The sequence below is a fragment of the Labrus bergylta genome, chromosome 10 (genome assembly GCF_963930695.1).
Source record: "Labrus bergylta chromosome 10, fLabBer1.1, whole genome shotgun sequence".
NCBI lineage: Eukaryota > Metazoa > Chordata > Actinopteri > Labriformes > Labridae > Labrus > Labrus bergylta.
The window spans coordinates 1,941,645-1,967,415 of NC_089204.1; the positions used below are offsets into that span (position 1 = coordinate 1,941,645).

Sequence of the window (25,771 nt, forward strand, 5' to 3'; positions counted from 1 at the left end):
ATGCTATTAATATTAACAGAGAAGTGCCATAGAGATGTCCTGTAGAAAAAAAACAAGCCCTTCTTCATTTTGTTCCTCTTTTTGTGAATCATCTCACACTTCATCTCCTCTCTTCCTTCTGCAGTTCTAGATATGGCACGACATGTGCCTCTATATCGGGCACTACTGGAGCTACTGAGGGCCATTTCTACCTGCACAGCGCTGGTTCCTCTGCTGCTGCCTCTCTCTGGAGACCCTGGGGAGGATGAGGAGGAAGAGGATGAAGAAAGCTCAGAGGGACAGACCTCTGTTGGGATGCTGCTGGCCAAGATGAAGACATGTGTGGACACATACACCAATCGCCTCAGGTGAGATGGAAAAAACACTTAAGCCCTTAGTGATTAACAGGATAATTTAGATTCATGGGGATAGATTGTAAAATTAAAATCTGAATGTTGAGCAATTGAATACAATTATACAAGATTATTGTGTCTTTTCGGATAACCCCAACATATCACATTTAAGGACTAATGTGTCATTTAACACTTTGATCAAATCAAGAACTCGTCACTCTAATATCGTTCATTCTCCCTCTCCCTGCAAAACGGCTGAACTGGGAGTCTCAACATGTATAGCCAGGTGTAAACGTGGCATTAAAATGTATCCAGGGTGACCTGAATGTACCCCAAGAGGCATCGAGATACATTTAGATTCAGTCTCTAAGCTGCTTTTGGAGGTGGTCAGGGACACATGTCAAGAAATATATGACGTGTTTTATTGTTGCTGGAAAAGGCTTTAGCCTCAGCAGAAAATAAACAATACTTTTACTTTGCATTATACACACACACACACACACACATTTTCCCATGTGAGCTTACTTCCTTACAGCTCTGGTAAACTTCCTGACAACATGTTTTACTCAGGTTGACATACTGTACATGCACACTGCATACATACATGGCAAAGTGCCTGATAATGTATGATCTTCCTGATGGTATTTTTAGAAAATGCATGTTATAAATGTTGCAGCAGCCATCCCATGGCAGCATGGTTCATTTAAGGTATTACATGCAAAAAACCTTAACTTTGCTCAAATGTCTTTGAGACTTAGGCTTTCATACTAAATGATTAGCTGCTGTATTTGCAAAACGAGCAAGTTTCTTTGATATAATGCACACTTACAAATATTGTAAGTAATATTATCTAAGTCCAGGTGCGTACTGTGGCATTTTTGCTTAAATAATGGATCCCATGCTATTCTGAATTCTATCAGTTTAAAGGATTATGCAAACCACAGCGTGATCTGGGCCACACGCTGACCTCTGCATTTTGAAATGACTAGGAAAAGGAGGTGGCTAAACCTATTTGAAATGACTTCCGGCAAAGAAATATATCCTTGCAAACTATAACCCAGTATTGCGAACTGACTTAATGTATATTTGTGTGTTCCAGGTCAAAGAAAGATAAGAGTAAAGGTGTGGTGAAGTCAGACAGCTCCGATCCAGAGCCTGAGGGTTTGACTTTGCTCGTTCCTGACATCCAGAGGACAGCTGAGATAGTCTACGCTGCAACCACCAGCCTGCGGCAGGCCAACCAGGGTACGTTTACAACACACTGTGGAATCTTTCTCATATCATAGCCTCTTGGGTTACAGTAGCTATACAGACTAACATCAGTACATTTGAACTCAAATACAAACCCAGTTTCATATCAAATGTGTTCTTAGTCAGACTTTTAAGCTTTTACATTTAAGAAAGTGCTGACATCATTTTGTGTCCTTGCTTCCCCCCTGACTTAAAAAACCTTGGCTGGCATCCAGTGGTTTTTTATTTCCCTTCTCTCAACTTGATCTGAATAATTCCAGCGCTTCATAATTCTCAATCAATTCATCCTCATGCCCTCATCTGTTGTCTTTGTCCTGCCCTCATGGAGCAAGGACAAGAAAATAGGTTCTCTAAGCTGAACAAAAAGTCTGAATTCCCTCAACTGTGATTGGTTCTGCCCTGAAATGTAATCTTAGGATGCTATCGGCCCATTTTTTGAAAGTATAACTTGATTTAACTGTCTCAAGATTAGAACTAGGCAATGTCTGAAAGTCCTTCTGATGTAACATATGTAACTTACTCTTGGACTCTGTAATGGACTGTGCCAGCAGTTTTTTACTCCTTTATTTCAGATCAGTGCTATACACAACTCTCATATCAGCCTATAGAACAACATGTTTAGCCTGTAAGAGGTATGCTGGCTGTCAGGTGGATGACTCAAACATTGAAACTCCATTTGTTTTCCCCCAAAAATGGCTTAAAAACAGCATATCAATTGTTTATTCTGAGAACTTCATTGCTTTTGGAAAGTTATTTCCCAATTTTAATTTGATGCTGACAACATGTTTTAAAAAAGCTATTCAAGTGGCTACAAATGAATGACTGGAAAAGTTGAGAAAAACGCCAGCGATACAAACAGTGCAGCATGATCTCGCCGCCTGGTCCAATGAACAACTCAGTTAATGAGGTTGACTAGCAACAGGCAAAAGAAAGCATCTCTCATGCTATGTTCATGTGTACATACAGCATGTGTAACCTGCACATTTTTGAACTCATCATTTAATGATAAACCATATATACAGGTTGTGGATTTAGATCAAATCTTTTGATCAGCCTTCTGAACGTATGACACCAGCATGGCTCTGGAGTAAAGAGTCCAGGTGATGAACTGGACTCCCAGCAGTCCCTTCTTGTCACCCATTACAAATTTTGGAGCATTATGAGGCATACATTAAGACAAAGGAGAACCTGAGCTGTTGAACAGCTTAAAACCTAAAGCAAGAATGGTAAAACATTCCACTTTCAAAATAAGTGTTTGTTCTAAAACGCTTAAAAAATTTTTTTTTTTAAAAAGCGTTGTTAAAAGAAAAAGTGATGTAACAGAGTGGTAAACATGACGACCCTGTCCCAACTTTTTTTGAAACATGTTGCTGGCATCAAATTCAGAACAGGCATACATTTTCCAAGACAATGATATTTCTCAATTTCAACATTTGATAGGTTGTGTATTTCAAATTTAAATTAAATATGTGGTTTCAAGGTTTTGCTAATCATCTAATTTTTTTGTTTCAATTTTTTTGCATATTACACAGCGTCCCAACTAAAAACAAAAGTCCAGATATGTCCCTATAACTGTTTAGGGAGAGGTTTAGACCGTGCACTCCTAATGTCCTGTCTTTAAAATTGTTTCACCAATTTAATGTATTTTCTAACTCCCATCATTCCTGATGGACAGATGTGACCCAAGATTGAATCTGTACAGTGTGCATTATAACTCGTGTTGTAGATGGAGAAACAAAGACAGAAAGCAGACTCTTCTAGCTTGCCAATATTCACCTAAAGAAATCAGCGCCATCAATAAAATGTCTGCTGCATGATGAAGCATTACACCTCCCCCATTACCTTGTTGCTACACAGTACACTTTATTAATCATCTCCCACCCGCCCATTTCTTCTAGCTCCCTCCAGAGAGTTTTTTACGCTCACTCCCCATAAATAGTGCCTAACTGATCACTTAAGACAGAGGGACAACTGTTAAATCTGCTGGTAGTGTGCACGTAGTGTAGGGGGTTATGGGTAATGATCAATCTCACTTCATATGAACAAATCCATATGATAAAAGGTTTCTGGAATCACACCCTGCACAACTGTGAGGGCCATGACCGATGCATAATCATTTAATTGGTGCATGGACTTTAAGAAATATATCTCTGAGAGAAGCCATGATCAGAGCAGAGCAAGACGATATCGAGTGAGGAGAGGACGTATTAATCTGGAGCATCGATGTCCCTGCACTTACTGACGGGCCAAATAAATGAGGATGTAAACACTCTTGTGCACTCCTATATGCACCTCTTCCATTTCTGGATTGCACACACCTTATTCTTGACCTTGGAAAAATATTAGTATGACATTTACCATCAGTCCTTTTTTTTTTCATGAGGGAAATTCACTACTACGCAGAGAGCATGCCCAGGCGTGTTGGGGGTTCGGTGCCTTGCTCAAGGGCACTTTGCCAGTACTCACGAAGTAAACTGGCACTTCTCCTAGCTACCAGACCAATATCCATATTTTTGTTCTGCACTAGAACTTGAACCGGCGACCCTCCGGTTCCCAATACAAGTCCCTTCAGACTAAGTTACTGGTAGTGTTAAACATACTATACTAACATATTATAGCTGATACAAATGTTATATATTGTAGGCCAACATGGGACAAGAACATCCCCAGAAAGTTATATTTGTTGGGCTCTTGCAGAAATGTCCAAAGGTTATGATATTATTTGACCATAGTAGTTAGATTTATGAATCAACACTTAATGCAACACACAATGAAACTTGTCAAAAGTATTAGAAAGAACATCTAGAAGTTATAACTTTTCATTGCACAAGATAAATGGCAAACTACAGTAAGTCAGAAGGTCAAGTTAGCCATGGTGTCAATCTTTAATCTTTGATTGATGGGTACAAGAGAAGTGTGGCTAAGGATCTGCAGCTTGTGTTCTCTCTCAGAGACGTTTGCCTTTTCTAGTTGTTTCATTTGCAACCTGTCTGGTTGTCTTATTGTGCTCACTTCTCCTTCTGACTTTCACCAACTCCTGATATTTTACATTTTAATGTAAACATAAATGATGATGGAATTTTTTCCCCCCAGCTTTAGATATTTATAAATTATTTTACCAAACCTTACACAGACATGCTGTGTGGGAAAGCCTTTTTTATGCCACCCTTACATTGCTTGTAAAGATTGTGTGTATTTGACAAAGATTAGTGCAAAGATTGCAGCCAGTTTCCTGCTGATGTGATTCGTCAGATAAATATCCCTGTGGCAGGTTGTCCTTAAAGGATTTTCACAAGGGACGACTTTCTACATCGTCTCTGCAATGGTTACTCTCTGAATGCCTTCCACTTTGCTCTTTGTTCATTCTTATCTTCACGATTTATGTCTCCCATCCCAGAGAGGAGGCTGGTGGAGTCTTCAAAGAAGGTGTCAAGTCGCCCCAAGCCGCTGTCCATTCTACGCTCTTTAGAGGAAAAATACGTTGCTGCCATGAAGAAGCTGCAGTTTGGTGAGTTTGAGTAATATTATTTGGATATTTCCAACATTCATGATTAAACATTAGGTTTTTTCCCAGACATAACATGTGCTTTGTGCTCATGCTTTGGAGCATCTGTGCTAGGGCTGTACCATATTGGAAAAACTGACATTGCAATATTTTTTTCTTTCTGCAACACATATTGTGATATTAAAGGTCACGTATACTCCTTTTCAACACGTTTAAATAAGTCTCAAAACAGGTCTTTGAAGTTTCTTGTCATAAATCCACTCTGATCTTGTATTTTAGCATGACTTTAAACCCCTCTATGTCATCCCTGATCAGAACAGGCTGTTTCTGTGTCTGTACCTTTAAATGCAATTGAGCTGTGTTCGACCACGCCCCTCTAGAAGGGCTTTGGGTGGCTTGTGCTTTCTTGCACTTTGTCCAATAGTTAACGGTGAAAAGATGCACTCAGAGGGCAGAACAAACACCTAGCTGTGGGAGTGTCGCCCACCTGGGGGAGGGGTTACTGCCCTTTGTGATGTCATTAAGGGAAAATCTCCAAACGGCCTGTTTGAGCACACGTTTTCTAAAGAATGGAGCAGGGTAAAGAAAAGAGGGGATGGACTTTTCTCATCAGTGGGGGGTTTGTAGACAGACTCGATACACATATTAGTGTTTGAAAAACACAGTGAAGTTTATTTTGCACAATATGTGACTTTAAGATAATGCCGTAATATATACCAGACAAATGCAGTGCGTTTTTTATGCACATACAATTCCAATTTCAATCATGCAATCCCAAAATATGTTATTTGAGTCTCTGTGACTAGTTTCTTCTTTGGAATCACAACCCTCTCCTAATTTTACAACACTTGGTTCAGCCCTCTGACACACAGTGGAGTGGAGTTATACAGAGACAACATGTGGAGAGAGAACTGGTGGAGCGACACTTTTCTACACATAAACATTAATCGTTTTTGCATGAGCAAAGTGCAATTGCTATCGTTAGATATAATATCTTTAATGGCCTATTTGTTTAACTTTGTACACACGTAAAGCAAAGCAGGAACCTTGACAAAATCCCCCACTTCCTAAGTACACACAATCCTCTGTCTCCATCTCCTGTCTGATATGATCCATAATGCCTTCACTGCCAGAGCTCTGAAAGAGGAGCAGACTCAGGCTACAGTCTTATCCTGCCTATCCCTTTAGTCTTGTCCATCACTCTCCATTAGACCATGTCATGATTAATTACACCACTTTTGCTGTCTTGTAATTGATTTTGTATGCAGCTTGATGTTTGAAGTCATCGCAAGTGACTCGACTGTCAACCGTATTGTTTCAGTGTGGACAGAAAAGTCAGGAGACATTATGGGCTCCACTTTAACCTACTTTATCTGCTCTAGTGTTTCATCTCTATTATATCGCAGGGCAAAATGTCTGTTTGCTGTAAGAGTGATTAAAAAGTGTAAGTGGACCTGTGTAGTTTTATTAATGGTAAATCTAAAATACAGTCTGGTGAGCCTGATGTAAAACTACATCAGAAGAGCAAAGCACACACAGCGTTAAATATGACACTTTTCATTATTAGCCTATTTTTTTAAATTGAGAACTGTAATCGTAATAGTGCATTGGAGAAGGCTGTCATTGCATGAATAAAGCTTGATGGTGACGTAATATTTGGTGGCCCTAGAAGAGCTTCTTTTACCCACAGGCTGTCAGGCAGTGGTTAATGTTAAACTCATTCTGGCCCTTTATCCACTAAGCTTGCACTAGTTCTGTGTTTTGACAGCAAAAGAACTGGCTCTGGGCCAAAAAAAAAAAAACGGTTCAAGTCCAACTACCTGCTGGTCTACAAGAAAGCACCGCTTATGTCGGGGGCTGGGGGTGGGGTTTTCTTGATCAATAAAGAAGCATGCAAAACTTTGTTGTCACCACCTGGGGGATAGACCTGTTAACATTTATTTTTTGGTGACGTAATGACGAGGCTCTTTTGCGTTTAGACAGTTCACCAGTTTAACCAGCTCTGCACCGGCACCTAGCACCACAATCTTAACAGTTTACTCAATCTGATCTTGTTGTCTTTCCAGACACCTTTGAAATGGTCTCAGAGGACGAGGACGGGAAAGTGATGTTCAAGGTCAACTACCACTACATGTCTCAGGTGAAGAACGCCAGCGATACAAACAGTGCAGCCCGATCCCGTCGCCTGGCCCAGGAAGCCGTCACCCTGTCCACCTCTTTGCCCCTGTCATCCTTTTCCAGTGTCTTTGTCCGCTGCGATGAGGAGAGACTTGACATCATGAAGGTAGAGTTCTACTTCAACTTTTCTTCAGCTGTGTTAGGCCCAACATGCTGATGTGACATGGAGTTAAACTTACTGTTGAATGACCATTGTACAAATCAACATGTAAGGTGTCGGTGTTGTGACATCATTCATGTTGATTTGTAAGGTGCTGTACTCTGGTATAAATATAAACCACTATTTTTCAGAAGTGAGTCAGACTGCTGGAACATGTGTGTCTTCTATAAGGATGTTGTGTATAGGATGACAGCATCTGGAGTTTCTATCGTAGGGACCTGTCATCGACGGCTCTTACTCATTCCCCTAGTGACATTTCATAAATTGCTCTCACCCCACAAGTTAATTAAAGGCGACGTCTCCTTCGCTAAATGTCAAAATCCATACTCTTTACCTCCGTTTTTTGGGGTTCAGAAGAACTCTTTAAAGCAAATCAGTAACTAAAGTGAAGTCAGAAACAAACTAATATAAGAATCACCCTTTACAACCATCAAATTAAGAACATCTTTACTGGGGTCAGGTCAGTATACGCTCTTAAAGTCTCTAAGTGAGAAATTACTACAACCTAGCAAAGTAAATAATGAGGTGGTCATAAACTGTACACATCCTTGAACAAGTTTTAAAAGCAGGATGCCAAATACTGCATTTTAACGTTTGAGCAGAGACCTTGAAGCAGAAGTAATTTTGTTTTTTATAAAGTACACGTAATAGTTTTTTAGGACGTGGTACCAAAGTCAGGTTAAAAAGAAAAGATCTTTGCCCTCAGCCAGCAGTCCTGTCACAGCAATGCACCGTTTTGTTATGTGAACATGTTCATACAAACCTACCAAAATTAACTTTACCAAGAAAAGCATCGCCTCAGGGGCAGCATCAGCAGAAAGGGACAGTGGTTGCTGAGGTGGAAATTTCATGATCTGTGAGGGGTCAGTACTTCCTTGTGCCTCGCCCCTGCATCCTTCCATTAGCACCAAATGAGCCTCGTGCATATACTCCACCCTGTGACTGCGGCACGTTGGTTACAGACGTGAAATGCTTCCCCACCAGATTTGACCAATTTTGGTTGGAAGTGCGATAAAAGTGTCGGGCCTGACTGTTCATGTCAAAATAAACTTAATGCATGAATGGTGCTCAGCGCCCTTAAGAAATATTGCAAGTGTTGTTGCCAAGTCATCTCAGTGTTACAAACCCTGACAGCACCACTCAAGACCAATGTAGTGGTTTAGACAAGTGTCAGGATGTTTGCATCCCCCTGAATGAACAACACATCCATACTGCATCACCACATAGTGTCCTATAGCGCGCCGGCAGGCCTTGCAAGCTGTCAGCTGTGTATCAATCAATCAATCAATCAATCTTTATCTTCCTCTTTGTTATTTAATATTACAAAAGAGCAGGTAAAAAGACTTTACTCATTGCTATATTACAAAGACCCAGCGTTAATCCATCATGAGCACTTTAGCAACAATTTAGCAAAAGTAACAGTGACAAGAAAAAACGCCCTTTTAAGAGGCAGAAATCTTGGGCAAATCCAGGCTCATGATGAACAGCCATCTATCGAAACTGCGCCAGGCTTGAAAATGGTAAAGGGGGAGAAGGGACAAGATCGGGACAACGATCCTGAGGAACCTAAGAGAGCTGAGGAGCTGTGTAGCAGTCAGCTTCAACCATTGTCCTAAAAGACTCATCAGTTGTGACTGAATAATAAGGGGTCCAAGATGTTTAAACCATGTGGGGTTGTTCCCACAGTGAGAGTCTTCAGTGCACATTGAGGTTGTCAAAGATGTCGATACTTGAATTATTTTTGATACAGCGTGTTTTTAAACGTTAAAATTAAAAAACAAAACAAAAAATTAAAAGGGTTCAGATCTTCATATTGTTCTTCAAATGCTGCTGCAAGTTAAAGAGGGAGACAGATGTTTCTCAGGTCCCTTTGCCGTCTCATAAAGATGCATAAGTGACTTTTATGTCTCTTAGGAACAGACAAGGATGTGACGCTGTCTAAATTGCATAACAGCATTGCTGAATCGTGTTCAGGAGTTCTTGCAATTTTTGTGAATTTAAAAACAAGTAAATACTCAATGTTGTGTGCTTAGGACCCCCATTTTTGTTCCCCTGGTATTGAAACGGGGTTAGATATTATTTGTTTTTAAACTGCTTTCATCTTGAAGTTTAGAAATTTGAGTATCTTGACAACACCAGTGCACATTGCTGCTTACTGTTCTTCATGGTTTTTCCCCAACTACACAGCATGAGAAAAAATGGCTTTTCAGCAGCTCATTCTTAAATACAAAACACTTAAAACCTTCCTGCTAATAAGGTTCTCAGTGTTTTTTTTAATGAAATATATATTTTTCTTTGTAGTATTTAACTTTTAAGATTTATTCACATTGAAATCCCGATCCTTATTATAGTTCTAAGTGCTTGTGTGTATTTGATGAATTAGCTAATTTCATTTAGTGAGATAATAAATAGTTTATTCTACAAATGCCATGAGCACTGCAGATAGAACTGGTCTTTTTCTCTCAGCAAATTTCACCCTTAAGCCTTGTTGTTAATTACATTGTTGTTGCAGTGGAAAATACTGAAATAGACTCGGCACCATTTCTTCATTAATATTTTGCCTTTTGGCCTTTGTTTAATCCACATTTACTGTTATCAGTGCGCACACCTTTCTTTAATTAACCCTTGTTCAGTGAGTGATTAACAACTACCCTTCCTCAGGCTGTGTGTATTAAAGCCTCCCTCCTCCTCTCTGTGTTTTAAGGTTCTAATCACAGGCCCGGCCGACACACCTTACGCCAACGGCTGCTTCGAGTTCGATGTGTACTTTCCTCAAGACTATCCCAACTCGCCTCCACTGGTCAACCTGGAGACAACCGGTGGACACAGTGTGCGCTTTAACCCTAACCTCTACAATGATGGCAAAGTAAGTTCAAAAGGAACCTTAGATAACATTCACATGTCCTTGATTAAACATCAACAGTCTAAGTTTTTGGACTTGATTGATTTTGACCTGATCGATGTAACTGCAATCAGAAGTCCCCCATGTCACTCTGTGTATGGTAATCAATCTATGAATAATGGGAGGCCATTTTTGTCCATTTAGTAATCGACAGCAGCATGCATACTTTATGTGCAAATGCAGTTTCTCTGTATTTTTACAACTAGTTGGATATACATGTATGTGGGCAGCATTGTTGTTTTCAGTTTATATTCACACTGATTTATGTTTGCATAGTGTTGTTAGATAGATCTTAAATAGAAACTGTTATTGCTGGGTCATAATTGTCAGCATATTGTACGTTATCGATGTCTTTGTTGTGTTATTTGGGGTAAAAAAAAAAATGGTGAAAATGTGTTGGTGACAAATCAGTTTACAATTATTTGCATAATTCGGTTGAACAGTTTTTAAAGAGCCCATATTATGCCCTTTTTGGGGTTCATATAATTAATCTATGTACCTACTAAAGTATGTTCACAATAGCTAAAGTTCTAAAAAAGTGTCTGTTTTCATGTACTGCCGCTCCATGCACCGGCTCGCTTCTGACTCTCTCTAAGGCTCTGAAGTGCCCACGTTCAGAGTCCCCACGTGTGCCAAGTCTGATCTGATTGGTCGGCCTGTTGGCTCTGCCGGAATTGGTCAGTCGCTCAGCACGGTTCTCGAAAATGTCACTCCCCTTTTACCATATTGGGAATGCAGCCACTTCGGCTCCGAGGGCCGAGCAAAAACATTAGCACTACTGTGCTATCGCAGGCTACGGCATATCATGGGCGTGCTACAGAAGTTAACATGAACATAGATCAGTGATATCACACAGACAAGAGGTCACACTGGCAATTTTTTTTTTCGAGGGGGGCTAGAACCGAGCGTTACATGCAGCTAATGCTGCAGCTAACAGGAGGATGTAGGAGAAGACGCTTTTCTGCGGACTTTGAATTTTTGCACATAGATGTGCCTAAACATGCACAGGACACATGGAAAACACACTAAAGAGCATATAAAACCAGAAAAAGCATAATATGGGCCCTTTAAAGCTGCCATGATCTACACAACGTAGACACAGATTTAGGTTGTGATTTGATTTATCGAAAGATTCAGAAAGGTTTAATTAAATTGTGATTTAATGGAAATGACACAGTAAGCAAAAGGTAGCATTCAGACACTGACGGTTGATTTCTATTTCATTTGAGTGCATATAAATTATATATAAGTTAGTTGGAAGTGGATATTTTGTTATGATATTTAAAACAATCTACTAAGCATAAAATAGCAAACAGTATGTTGAAATTAATTAAATTAATTTAACACAGACCCTCTCAGCTTTCAAATGAACCCAGAGTATCTATAAAGTCTGTCAAATGGTTGATATCATTTAAAATGCAACATTTGGAAGTGGACTCAAATATTTCTCCAGGTGTGACATGTTAGGAGATATACTGCTCCCCCCACTATGGGTTCAAGGTGCTGAAGCTCACCCATCTGCTGCACCTCATTAAGCAGCTACTGACAGTCCACATCTATTACCATAAAAGATCTACACAGCTGCTATAAGGAATATCTGGGGCTCCCACATCAATGACAAAGACAGCAGCAGATGCACCACAGCAAGCTTGTGGCAGAGGACTGTTGATCTCAGGTGTAGGTCTTCTTGTCTTTACCAGCGCAGTGCCATGCAACAGGTTTTGGTTAAGTGCTCTGAAGCAGCTGCGAAGTTGTAAATAAGCAAATAAATGCTGCGATCAGCCTTAATTGGCACGCAGAGGGGTATTTGTTGGAGGTAAATAGCAACAAGAATAAATCGTTGAATTCAAAAGCTTGTTATACCATTAGCTTAGCTTAGCTACTAAAGCTCACTATATGAAGTAGCTCTATGGTATTTATTTAACTTGTACTCAAACCAATAATAGAAAAACGTTCTTTGCAAATAACCGCTCGACAAAGAGGTGCAGGCCAGGTGGATGAACAAGGATTTAATGCTTAATAGTTAGCAAGATACAAAATGTAATGGGACAGGTGACAGAATGACATTCAACATAAAGGAGGGGCCTTGTTTTGTTTCTCTGATAAAAAGAAGCCATTCATAGATTACTGTTATTTATTCAACAATCTTAACTAGGGGTGTAACGGTACACAAAAATTTAGGTTCGGTGCGGTTCCAAGTTTTGAAGCTTCTTTTCGGTACAGTAAAGGGACCTGATGCAACACTTTTTTTTCTTTATTAGGAATATTTAGAATTTACCATTTACACATTGGGCTAAGTGCAGCATTGACTGTTCACACTTGTACACCTGCTCAGGTTACTTTTTTGAATGCCCTTTGAGCACATAAATAAATAAAATAAACCTAATCACATTTGGGACAGTATAGTTTCATTGCAGAACTATTCATATTTCCCTCTGTCGATATAAGAACTTCAGCAGCATTTGTTATGGCTTTGGCCCGTTCAGAATTACTAGCAAAAGTCTGTCTGTTGCGGAGGGAGGGTGTTCATTCTATCATGCTGCAGGTTATGCTTCCACACTTACATGCAGCAGCGCTGTTGGAGCGGGACCATCGCTGAAAATGAAAACAAAACTTGAGAGTCAGGCCGTAAAAAAAGAACTCCATCCTGGTTATATGCAACTGTCCAAACCGACAGGGCTCGAGGAACTAGTAATCTGCACAGTTTATGTTTGAACTTTTTAACAATAACAGCAGCCTTCCTTCACACTGAGGTGTGTTGCCGCTTTGCAGTCCGTGTGGGAACACAGATTAAAGCACTTCTGTTCTGTGCGTACCAAAATGGTCCGGTCCGAGTACGTGTACCTTTACACCCCTAATCTTAACTCTGAGTGGCTGTCTCATAAAGGTGCTCATAGGGTGCTGCCTAGTTAAGTAGTCTAAGTTATTGACTTGCCACAAATGTTAGCAGTTTCTTCCTCATCCCTGTGTGTCACAAAGAAACTATCGTTAGCTTTTGGTAGCAAGTGGAAACTGTTTAACGTCACTCTCAATGATGGTAAAGAAAACAGATTCTGGACCTGCTGTTTATCTGTAGTGCTTTCATGTCTCAATCAGCAGGCCTTGATGTTTTAGTTAAAAAAAATTATAAAAGAAATCCAAATTGTAGCAATCCAGTGGGGGGAAATTTGGGCTGTTGGACTCTTTGGCTAGTCATGCACTAATGGAACCCTTCAACAAAATGTCACATTTTCCAAAGGTTAAAAATTAACAGGTTAAAAAATAAGATTAGGTAGTGCGTAAATATATGTGGTGCTTTTGGACTGAACTGCATTCAACACAGTTTTATCTTGTCTGGACAAAAAACCCAAATCACCTCACTGTTTAATCAAAACTGAACGTATACGTTGAAGGTAACTGTGACCTCTGTTGCACCTACATATTATATGTTTCACTTTGGTAACACAGAGGGCTTTATGGATTTAGAAAAGCAGATTATATTGAACACAGCTTCAGATAAATGTGTTTGACATAAACGGCCCAGCAACTCTTCAACGCCTGTGTAAGGCTTATATGTGTGTGCCATAACCCACAAACTGATTCTCTGTGTGAGTGTATGTGTTTGTTTTTGTGTGTTGTTCAGGTATGTTTAAGTATCCTCAACACGTGGCACGGGAGACCAGAGGAGAAATGGAACCCACAGACCTCAAGCTTTTTACAGGTGAGGTGAAGATCCATCACGACAGTCACCTGTCTGCGTGGATCAGCGGGGCTGTCGTCTGAGTCTTTGTGTCACAGGCTATAGTTTATCACTGCCCTGTCATTACCCCGCCCGGGGGCTCTGTATTAATGGGCTTGGTGTTTTGACAGCTGACATGAAGGATCCTTTTTAAAGTCAAGTTATTACTTTGCTTGGGTGACAGTGTGTGGGTGTTAATCAAAGCAAACACAAACTGGTATCATTTGAACCTCCAGGTTATGCCTGCTTACACTCATCACTCACGCTGGAGTCAGAATCAGTTGGCTTCAATTGTTTGTTTAGACCAGACGCCATCTGTTTGTAGCCTCGATTCAGAAGACTGACATCACTTTTTATGCTGAAAGATCTCAGTTTGTAGTCCTGTCCCTAATAAGGTTAACACAATTTCTGTTTTATTACATTTTTGTCCTTTTCTTTCAATTGTGCATGTCAAAGAAAAGCCTCACACTCACAGTTATCTCATTGTTACTTCATAGTTACTTCATAGCTGGGGTGGCAACATTTTTACATGCATTCCTGCTTTTATATATGCTGAGTGTAGCTACAGTTTTTCAATAAGAATTAAGGGGTTAGGGAATTTCTTTGCTCATGATGTGTTTTGAAAACACAGTGTTTTACCTATGTTTTTATCATCTGAGGCCTGAGGCTTAAAATGTGTTCAATACGTGGTGTATAGCATTGAGGGACTGCTTTTCATTGAAACTGGTGCCAAGGCTTATGGATAGAAAAACAAAATCTTGAACACAGCACATTGCCATACACACTAGCATTCATTTTCCATACATATTGATCCAACAATAAGCAAGCCAGAGCCCCTGGAAATGGATTTCTCTTTCCCTTTTTTTTCTCATAATTTCCTCATTTGCAGGATTAGAGAGTGCATAGAGATGTCTCCATTGATTATCATTCCAGTTAGTGTGCTGCGGATCAATAATGGAAAATAAGGGGGGTTGGTGAGTACAAGACGGGAGGGGCTGGAATCAAGCGGGCAGGGGGGGGATATCTGCTCTGAAAACTGGCAACCCAGTTTAAAACAGACAGACCAGTTGAAGGTCATTGGTCTCCTCTTGATGGAGTTCTTTCAAGTGCCCATCATCCAGCTCCAGTGTGTCTGGGACCAGCAGGCAGGACTCCAAGCCCAAAATCGTCATTGTTGGTAAAGTAGTGTCTTAGAATGGACGGGATGATGCAGGAGGACGTTCTTGGTCTCCTTGAGACAGGCAACAGCATTAATCGAGCTGTTAATAAAGATATACTGGCGGATAAATCTTTATGGAGCCAAAACATTCCTTGCTTTTGTCTTACTCTCTTCTAAGTGTCCACTACTGCCAAGCCTATTTAAGAGGCTTTGGATGCTGAGGACAGTGAGGGAATGTGAGGTAATTTACCAATAGATCAGGATAATACCTTTAACTGCGTTAGAATGTGGTTCTCACCCCAGCCCTCCTGGAATCAGAAACATCACATCAATCAAGTGCTTTTCTTCTGAATGTTTTCGTCACTTTACGCCACTCCTCTTACTGATTTTTAGAATTTGTCTTTCTGTTATAGGTGCTAGTGTCAGTGCAGTCCCTCATTCTGGTGGCTGAGCCCTACTTCAATGAGCCAGGGTATGAACGCTCCCGCGGGACCCCCAGCGGCACCCAGAGCTCACGGGAATATGATGGCAACATCCGACAGGCCTCAGTCAAATGGGCCATGCTGGAGCAGATGCGCAACCCCTCTCCATGCTTCAAAGAGGTAGGAATCCTTTTAAAGATGCTCTGATACCCACTACTTTCTGGTGCCATTGTTTGTGTTGTGTGAAGTGCTGCCCTCTCATGAAGGACCTACAGTATAGGGCCTATGTCCAGTAGTGCTGTTTTTTGCACTTGCAGCCACATTTTCTGTACAAATCCAATGGAGTTGAGCATTAACAGTGCTCAGTGTCTTAAGCCGAAAATCGCTCTTGACGTCAGCTTGTTTGTTGTTGTTGCTGCACTCTCAGTTGAAAATTGTTCTAATTTTGGAACACTGCAGCGCTCGTCAAAATCTGGTTTCAACTTTGTCAACAACAATGGCAGAGGAAAAACAAATGCGCCCCATCAATTCAGAGGTACAGTTTCCAGTACTACTGTAGATCTGGCTGTTGATGAAGGATGAAGGATCAAAGTCAGTTAGTGAGCTAACGTAAGCAACAGCAAGACAACCCCAGTAGCCCCACCAAGGAGCCTCTGAGAAACATTGTTTTCAAACATGAAACATTCTTCAGTGGCTTTTTTTTAACCGGTTTTAATTCCAAAGTCCATTTGTCAGTTATGTCTCAGCGTTAGAATCAGTCGTCTTTGGATCAGAAGGATGGCGAGCCTTCAGGCCATATGTAGAAATGTCCTTGTGCAAGAAACTGAACCCCAAATAGCATAGACTCCTCTGCCATCAGTGTATGAAGGTGTTTGTAAATGGATGAATGAGATATGTAGTGTAAAAGCGCTTTGAGCGGTCAGAAGACCAGGAAAGTGCTAAACAAGTAGAGTGTAACTTAACATTTTATTTTTGAAGAAAGGAGAAATCTGTGGGAAATTTGTCTCCAAGTAAAAACTTAGTGAATGTTAAACATCAAAGATATCCTACCCTGATGTCAAGAATTCAGAGAAAGAAGAACATCTTAGAAACACACATTTTTAACTTAAAAACGTTTAAGGTTTTAATTGTAGTGTGGACTTTGACTTACATTTTTTGTCTTTTGAGTAAAAACCTTGTAATTCTACGCACACTGAAGGCTACTATTGAGACTCATTTTATTAAACCTGCACTGCTGTTGTTACTGCATTGTTATCTGTATTATTACACAGCCAAAAAGAAGGTGCAGAGATTTAAGTGACTGAAGGAAAATCAACTCAAGGTTTTATTGTCTGAATATAGTTGAAATAGAAGTGTAGCCTTACTATGAAAATTAAGAATGAGTGTGATGTGTAGTATAATTTTACAAAGTAATAAATACAAATCTGGCTGGCCTCTGCCCCTCCTTGACATTTCTCTAGCTTTGTCAGTCCAGAAACCAGGGAGGAGAAGGAAAGCCACATGTCCTCCAATGTTGTTTGGGATGGCTGTCTGATAATAAATTCTCCTCTTATTAAATCCTCGGTAGATGACTTCGTCTGGAGGTTGGTTCGTCCCTCTCCCCCTCACCGTTTTTTGATTTCCTGTGATCCTTTAAATGGTCCATGCTGAGACGGATAGTGCTGGGGAAGATAACAATCTTTCAAGCTGCTCATCCACAGCAGGCTCATTCGGAAATGTCAAGAAAGAGGAACGGAGGAAGAGGGGCGCTTTGGAGAGGAAAATGAGAGAGGGGGAAGGGGCGGACAGAGGGAGAATAAGAAAAGTGATCCAATCTCTTTGACAGGAATACATGAGAAAAACATAGGTATTAGGAGGGGAATGAAAATGCTGTGGTGTCATGGTAACTGAAGGGACATTTGTGAAGCTAAGATTTCAGCTCACTGCCTATTGAGTTATTAATGCCTTATTGTTATTAATGAAAAATATACATTTTTATTTCATCCACCCAATAGTACAGTTTAAATTACAGTCCATGAATTCATCTTTAGACCTGTTTTACTGGTCTCATTTTGATCTAGTATCATTTGTATCATCATGTACCGAGCATAACCACAAACACAAAGAAAAAAAAGTGTCAGATATAATGAGCCAGTCTCTTATCATTTCATTTCTCCCAAGATGCTTTTCTTCACAACAGTCAGTTGGAGAGAAGTCAGACTACAAGTTAGAAAATAAATTAACAGTTAAAGGCAGGGTTGGTCATTTTCCCCAGATTCTGGTTGAAGTTGTCTTTAGGTCCTAACAGACATTAATAACTCATGTTCTCTGAAAAAGGAAGAAATCCGTCATCTGTAACAGTCTGTAAGTCTGTAAAAACTTCAACCAATGTCTTGCCATGAGGTACCAATCTGATGAACCAATCAGACGCCTCCCTGTCTCCCTGCTCGTTCTCTACCCCTTGCGTGCACTAGCCCACACTCAAAGCACGTCACCGATGACAGAGTTTATAGACTGAGGGAATGCTACTTTCAAAATGATGCTAGTTTTCGAATATTACCAACCCTGCCTTGTAAGTTTATATTCAGCAAACAGCCTTATTTGTCTAAAGATATAATGTGATTAAAAATGGCATTTTGTTCATTAGTACATCAGTAACGTTCCTTATAATGTAAATCTGATAGATTGTAGATGTGATAGTGTTGACAGTTGTGTTACATCAGGAGCTTAATAGTTTAACTCTGAAGCCCGTCTCTCTCAAGGACACTCTGACATGTAGACTGCAGGTGATGTGGAACAAACCCACGCTCTTTATTGGAAGACATCCCTCTCTACCTCTCAGCCACAGCTGCCCAAGCATAAGCGCTGCATACTTTCTCGTCTGTTTTTGGCAAAGAGCACAAAGGCTTTCTTCATGCTTGTCCGGTGACTGGTTTTGCTACTTGGCGTGCGAAGGGGCAGGTGTGCTATTTGGGTGAGCAGTTGCTTTGTGAGCCCATACATCTGATGCATCTCTCTGTTTCACAGGGTCCTTATTTTATTATTTACATTGTCTAAGTGGGTTATACGTTCCATTTTCATCAGTTGAAATTAGGGCTTCACAATAAATCGCAGTGTTATCCCAATATGAGCATTCGCAAAAAAAACTAATGGCAAAAATCTAAAATAATCGCAATAAAAAATAAGAATTATAATATTTAAACTCACAGTATGTAAATGTATGCTGCCAGGGAGCTCTCAATCGGGCGGGGGATGGTGGGAGTGATTCTCTCTGCTACTCCACCCCCACCCCCGATGAAAAGGAATTACTTGTTGATGGTAGTCAAGACGAGGAAGAGAATATGTTTACAGAGGATATATCCAAGTATAAATTACTTTAAGTTTTTGTCACAGCAGAGCATTCAGCAACAGTATGACAGCTTTAAGTATCAGTTCCCGCTGCCTTATGTAGCAGTCTTTCACGTCGCGTTTGTTGTTTCCATGGCAACAATCAACATGCACCGTGTGTCATTGTGTGTCTGTCATGGTGGCCGCTGAGACAAGACACTACAATTATACAATGAAGGATTTCTCTGGCTTTTATAAATGTTACATATTTGAGGTAATATAAGTACTCAACAACAAAAAAGTATATAACATAGGTTCCTTTTTTTATTCATTTAGATATTTTACTACAAAGAAAAATTTCCGCCCACAAAAAATATTTCTTATTCAGCATTTAACGTGTTGGAGAGGTGAAAAGTCATTATGCTTTCACTGCACTCAGATGAAGCTCAAGCTGTTACAGTCACGGAGAAACAAGGTAACTTTATCTGTATCAGCTACCCTCAGAATAATTGCTGCCAATTTTGTAGTAAGAAAACACTGTGCTTGGATTTATTTAGCTTCTGGAATAACATGTTGCAAACACAGGTATTGTGTAAAACACTGCAACAAATATGCACAGAAACTGTGAGTGACAGCCACTATGCACTCTGCTATATTGTTTATTTACTGAACTTCATTTTGCTGTTAAGATATTGAACAATCTAAGCACATATTTAAAAAAAAAAAAATGCATGTCTGGTCTGATTTTCTGTAGTTTTTCAAATTGCAGTATATATTATAGCAGAGACAGAAAATAAATCACAATTTAAAAAAATGTTTCCCAATATCGTGCAGCCCTAGTTGAGATCCTCAATGTTCCTGGTCTTGTTCAGTACTTTTGGCCCTACAGTGTTTTTGAGGTTCTTTATTTCCCTCTGTGTATTCTCAGCCAGTGCTGCTTGTATTTCTGTCAGCTTCTAAGGTGAAATATTATAATTCTTTCTTGCCTTTGCACAGCAGGCGATGCTAGGATTAAGGAGAGAAAAGAAACTGGGTTCATGACATCACCAGTCAGCCGGTGAAATGGACCGCTAGACCGAGAGATATTGCAGGAATATAGTAGGACTTGGCAATGCCACACGGTTGAGCAACCTCACACATACGCACACAGAAATTCAATTAACCCTGGCAAGAAACTCTCATGTGAAACCACTGGTCTTTTAGCAATTTCAGACCTTAGCTGAAGAAAGTGTTAGCCGAAAAACAAAACCAGCCATTGCTGATAACCATTTAGACATGTAGAACTCTGCCATTGAATACCGTCCAATGTGTTGCTCTAATTTCATCTAATCATTTCTCAGATTTTTTGTCTTGAAGTTAAGAAATAAATCGTTTCATGTTAGGAGTGTATAAACCATAAAATAGTTCTAACAATATTTCATGGCCTTTTAAGTGGTTTGTGTATCTTTTATTAGAAATAATGATGAAACTGGAATTTAACAGGTCAAGCTACATATTACTACATACTAATTTAATATATGACAGCTTTTAAGTCAACCATGCATCCAGAGCTGTGAAGAAGGTGCCAAGGAAGTATACCATTTCTATTCACTCCAGAGTGCTCGTCTAACTCAATGAGCATGACGCCAAACGTATTTGCGTCAGTGAATATTTTGAGATGTTTGGTTTAAGATAGGCAACATTCTATAAAAACACAAATCTTATTTATTATTTTATCTCATATAGTGTTAGCAAACTCATGGGCTACTTTCACATCTCCCTGCAGAGATGAGTCATTTGTAAGACCAGAGAGAAAGCATAGATAACCTGAGAAACTGTCAAATAAATACAGTCTGATGGTAGACGTTTCCTGAAAACATTACATATTGCTTGTTGAACATGAAGTATTTTGGCTTACATCTGCTTTTTTCACTGCTGAAGATGCAGCAGTGCCTGCTGACGTAGTTTAGTTCCTGCTGCAGCTGATACTTCTTGAGACTGACGCTGTCAAGTCTCTCACTTGCCTTAGCACGTCCTGTCACTCTTCCTGAAGTAGCGTCTTTAGCACTTTAAGTGTTGACACAGAAATGTGGCAGTTTAATGAGCGGGGATGAGAGACATCCTCTCAATGACCCCCTCTTGATGGTGGAGTGCAGGTTACATGTATGGTTCCCTACAACTGTCCCTCCAGATCTTTCAGAGTATCTTCCAGAACGACTGAAAATCAATAGAGTAGCTCTCAGCCTGTCTTAGAAGATGCCCTCCAAATGAACTAGGTGGTGTCTGTTGTCGGTTGTCTTGTATTTCTTTCTATTTTGCACAACAGAAACGTCCAGATCGTTGGCTGTCTGACACAGAGTGTTGGTCAGCCTTGCCCTGCATTGTCCAAATTTATGAAGAAAATAATGCTCCAAGGGCGATGACACTGTTTGTTTTAGAGTAAAGATCCTGAAATGGCAAAGCATATCAGCTTGAAGGATCACTGAATGCCCGTCATTTTGAAGCCGAACTATGGGAGTCGCCATATTGGAAATGCTGTCTCAGACTTACTTTCTGTCAGCCAAGAAACAGGCAAGGAGATTGAGCTGAGGTGGGCCTTAAGCCTCAAATTTTCCCTTTTGATTTGTTGCACCGAGCTGTAAGCATGTTTATTTCTGCTGTCTAAATGGGCATTTTAACATGGCTGCTGATGGGAGTTCCAGTCATTTTGGAACCTGCCTCAAGTGGACAAGTTACACTTTGCATTGGCCTTATTTTTCAACACCGGAGGTTGTAGCTTAGTGCTTACTTAGATAGCCAAAGAGCTTCAAGCAGTTTCAGACCCTCTCCAATAGAGTAGAGTTTGCATTTGGACCACGGAACTGTGGATTTTTTCTGAGCACAATTTCACAGTTTCCAAGTCCATAAAGTAATTTCTTTAAGTGCTCAGGTAAATATAGTTTGCAAGGTAGGAAGCTCCAAAGCAAGCTACTAATAGGATCTCAAGTTGAGTTTGTTATCTCCGACTTAGAAATGTTAAGACGGTAATGAAAGATTTAGCCTCAAGCATTCTCTAACGAGGCTCAGATTTTTCTTTGGCTGAGATCCTATCCCCTGTGACAAAACCAAAATCCATTAACTTTAGTTGTTTTACATCCCACAGATTTATTCTTACCTTGTGCCCCCTATTGTATATGCTTGGGCGGAGAACAATGTAATGTTTGTGTGCTTCAGGTGTAAAAAGTCATTTTTAGAATCAAGACTCAGATGAACCCAAAGGGCAGGTTAATTCTGATGATGTGCAGCAGCAGCCTTTTTTTAACTAATGAGAACATCAGATTAGTGGGATCCAATTGCATGGACACGGTTTTATTTTTGGTGTATGTGTGCAAAATTCAGTGCAACCACAAGTTATTTATAGAGGGAGAGCTGGAGAATAGAGTACAGGCCTGAATAATGCAGCAGCAGATTGTCAGGTGGAATTAAGGACAATTGGTTGCATGTTAAAATATGGATCATTGTGTGTGTGGGTGTTCCTGTATTTCTGTGTGTGAGAGGGACTGGGCGAGAGTTGACTTGTGCGTGTGCGTGTGCGTGTGCGTGTGCGTGTGCGTGTGCGTGTGCGTGTGTGTGTGTAAAAAGGTCTTTGGAGCCACTGAGAGGTGACACCTTTAACTAGTGCCACAGCATCTCAGTCCAACAGTGCAAACACTGCCCCCCACCCCCTCCTTAGGTTCTGCCCCATAGGGTGAGGGTCAAAGTCACGGACCCGACCATCTGATTCATAGCTGAAAGGAAAGGGGGACACAGAACAGATTATGGTGTGCAAGTTGCATTGGAGGTTCAAGCAGATTCCATATATTCTTCATTTGACGTCTGGAGGCCGCGCTCATGCGGATTGAAAGCTGCACTCCATGAACCTTTCACGGCTGCAAGGAGGATATTGCCACTGAACAGTCTCAACATTTATCTCACAAGTTAATGTGTGCGGAAACACTAGTGACTCTCACACCAAATACTTCCCATTCACTGCCTTCAGCATTCCATAGAAACACTCTCACACACATCACAGATTGGTCGGATGCTACTTCAACAGGCAGTAGGATAGTTAGTACTCATTTGCTGAATTATTAATGATTTTAAGACATCGCTGTTTGTAACCTAGCTGCCAGACTCAGGTGTATCCCTGTCTTTAAGAGTGTGTGTATGTGTGTGTGAAATAGTAGATAAAAAGGCTTTTCAGCTTTACAGGCCCTCAAGAAAAGAAAACCACCAACACCTTTTAAATTACAGAAACCTGACTACTTTAGCCCGGCAAAACCTGGACTCCATCTACGGTAGTGCTTTGAGGAAATGTCTTAGCCAGGTTTAGTTCACACTGCAGACAAAAGTGACTCCATCACATTTTTTTTTGCTCTTATGTGACTAAGATTGGGCTTTTTTTAAGGCTGCCCTAGTCACATAAAAAACAATGTTTTCAAATCTGTTTTGGGACACTTTCATATGTGGTCTTAAATCAGATACAGGTTGGATCTTTTGCACATGCGAGACCTTCAACCGGAAGGTTGGGGGTTCGATCCCCAGCTCCTGCAGCACCTTTTGTCCCAGGGGAAAGACACTTACTGTAACCCAGAATTGCTCCCTCTGCTTCGTCTGCAGCATATGAGCGTATATGAATGTATTAGATACTTCTGATGGTCACTTAACATAGCAGCCTCTGTCAGTGTGTGATTGTGTAGGTGTGAACTGCAGTGTAAAAGCACTTTGAGTAGTCAGAAGACTAGAAAATATATGTGTGTATATATATATAAGCTCAAGTCCATTTCCCATTTTCCACTGCAGAGTTGTGTTTTTGACAACTGTTAGAGGTACTTTTGGGCAAGAGGAGCAAGTGCAGGAATCAGTCTTTGTTTCTCGAGTTTGCCGATACTTTTATTATTGGATATAATTGAGAGCCCCAGCGGGCCACTAATCACAACCCAATAGGCAGAAAATCATTTGATTCCGATTAGCGCAGCTCTAATATTTAGATTTGATGAGTTCTTTGAGATCACTTCGTGTTTTGTGGTAGAAACATCTCTTATCTTTACATTAGAGGAGCTTCCTGGATCAGGAGTTCTTCTACTGTGGGAGTGGGTCAGGGCTGCAGAGTCAGGGTTAGTAGGACAGGAACTTGAGCCCTCAGCATATTACTGATAGAACACTAAGAATAAGGAACTTTCTAATGGCTGCATGATTCACATTTGCCCTTGACCTTTCTAGTGTCAGGCGTTTACACACACCCATTCCTGGTCTCTTTCTCCTCCTGCCTGTGCCCTGTGGAATAATGAGTGGACAGCATTACCTCAAAGGTCACTGAGTTTATCTGGCAGCTGCGGCTCTCCATCAGAGGACCTGGTCTCTGACTGCACATATATGAGCTTAATGTTCTCTGTGTACATTTTTCCACGTACCTGTGAGTGTGTGTGTGAAGATAAAGATATGTATTTCCAGAAAGGTCATTTGTCAGGCTGGTCTAATCCAATGTTTGCATCATGATCACAGCTGGGTTGCATATAGAGCTTCCTCATGCGCTCTGATCGATAGCCACGTCCAAATGCCAAAAGTGAAACAGCTGCTGGCCCTCGACACATGAAGCCCTTTGGGAAATCGACCCTTTAAACCAGCACATATCTGATCATGTCCACACTGAATGTCAGACATGTGCATCTGTCTTTGTGTCTTATCATAGGATGTAAACACCCTTGTCTCTTGATTCCTGTGCCTTGTTTGAGCGCACTGTGTTTACTGCACATCTGTGACCTTGAGCCATTCCCTCTCCGCTGGGGATCTTCTCCCATCTCGTTGGGGGGGTTGGGTTGGGTTGAGTTGAGGAACAAAAGACAGAGGAAGAGATTAGAAGGAGTGGCAAAAATGGAATGAAGATGAAGAGAGCGGAGGGAGATGGAGAAGGAAGAGGGGGATTAAAGTGGTTCTGCTGCCTCTTTGCCTCTCCTCTCCTGGTAAACAGCAAATCAGCAGCTACCCTAATAACTAATCCACTCCCTCCACCAGCACAACAGCAGCGCTCACTGCATACTGATGGCTCGGCCCTGGCGACTGTTGCTAGGAAGTCGACCAGAGGGGCTATGAAAGCAGGGTACATAGGTGCAGATGATCGGCATCAGCCATCGCGCAGTGCTGTTCACATGATGTCAGAGTGACTGAAGCGCCCTTGATGATTATAAACAGCCCCATTGTTCATTTGTATGCTGTGTGTGGCCTGCGTTTCATTAGATACATTGTAGAGTGTAAATAGACCCTTCAAAGAGACCACCTGCTCTGTCAGGTTATCAGCAAGGGTGGTACACAGCTTGTGAAAAACGAGTTCTAAATTTGTGTTTAAGAGATGATCATCTGAATGATCATTTGAACGTTTTATACAGGGGATTGATTTAAGAGTGATGAAAGGCAGCATTAGCATCAAACAGATAATAAACTCTAATGTATGAACTCTTATTGTTTTGTATTTCAAGGTATGAAGTGTCTCTTTTGTGTTTTTGTATTTGCTTTAATCCTGTCTTGTCTTTGGTTTGCAGGTGATCCACAAACACTTCTACCTGAAGCGGACAGAGATCATGTCTCAGTGTGAAGAGTGGATCGCAGACATCCAGCAGTACAGCAGCGACAAGAGGGTCGGCAGGACCATGTCCCATCACGCTGCTGCTCTTAAGGTCCAAATACTCACCAGTTTGAATATGATCTCTGAGAACGCGGCTCCGCATGCTCACTTTTGTAGAGATTGTGTGAATATCTGAACTGCTTTAAAGATCCCTGCTGGGAATCACACTGATGACACGATGGTTTCCACCTTAACCACTGAGCTACAAAGTGCCCTGAA

At 40.8% G+C, this 25,771-nt stretch overlaps 1 protein-coding gene across 6 annotated transcripts in view; it reads left to right on the top strand.

Annotated features, from left to right (window-relative positions):
• The window catches only part of birc6 (baculoviral IAP repeat containing 6), a 116,927-nt gene that overhangs the window by 89,223 nt on the left and 1,933 nt on the right, over nucleotides 1-25,771 (top strand). For all 6 annotated transcript variants that reach the window (XM_065959846.1, XM_065959850.1, XM_065959848.1 and 3 more), the window contains 8 exons: nucleotides 125-347; nucleotides 1,432-1,577; nucleotides 4,981-5,091; nucleotides 7,155-7,372; nucleotides 10,131-10,292; nucleotides 13,951-14,028; nucleotides 15,619-15,807; nucleotides 25,470-25,604. In XM_065959846.1, the coding sequence (XP_065815918.1) occupies nucleotides 125-347; nucleotides 1,432-1,577; nucleotides 4,981-5,091; nucleotides 7,155-7,372; nucleotides 10,131-10,292; nucleotides 13,951-14,028; nucleotides 15,619-15,807; nucleotides 25,470-25,604 (1,262 nt within the window). The remainder of the gene's footprint in view (nucleotides 1-124; nucleotides 348-1,431; nucleotides 1,578-4,980; nucleotides 5,092-7,154; nucleotides 7,373-10,130; nucleotides 10,293-13,950; nucleotides 14,029-15,618; nucleotides 15,808-25,469; nucleotides 25,605-25,771) is intronic.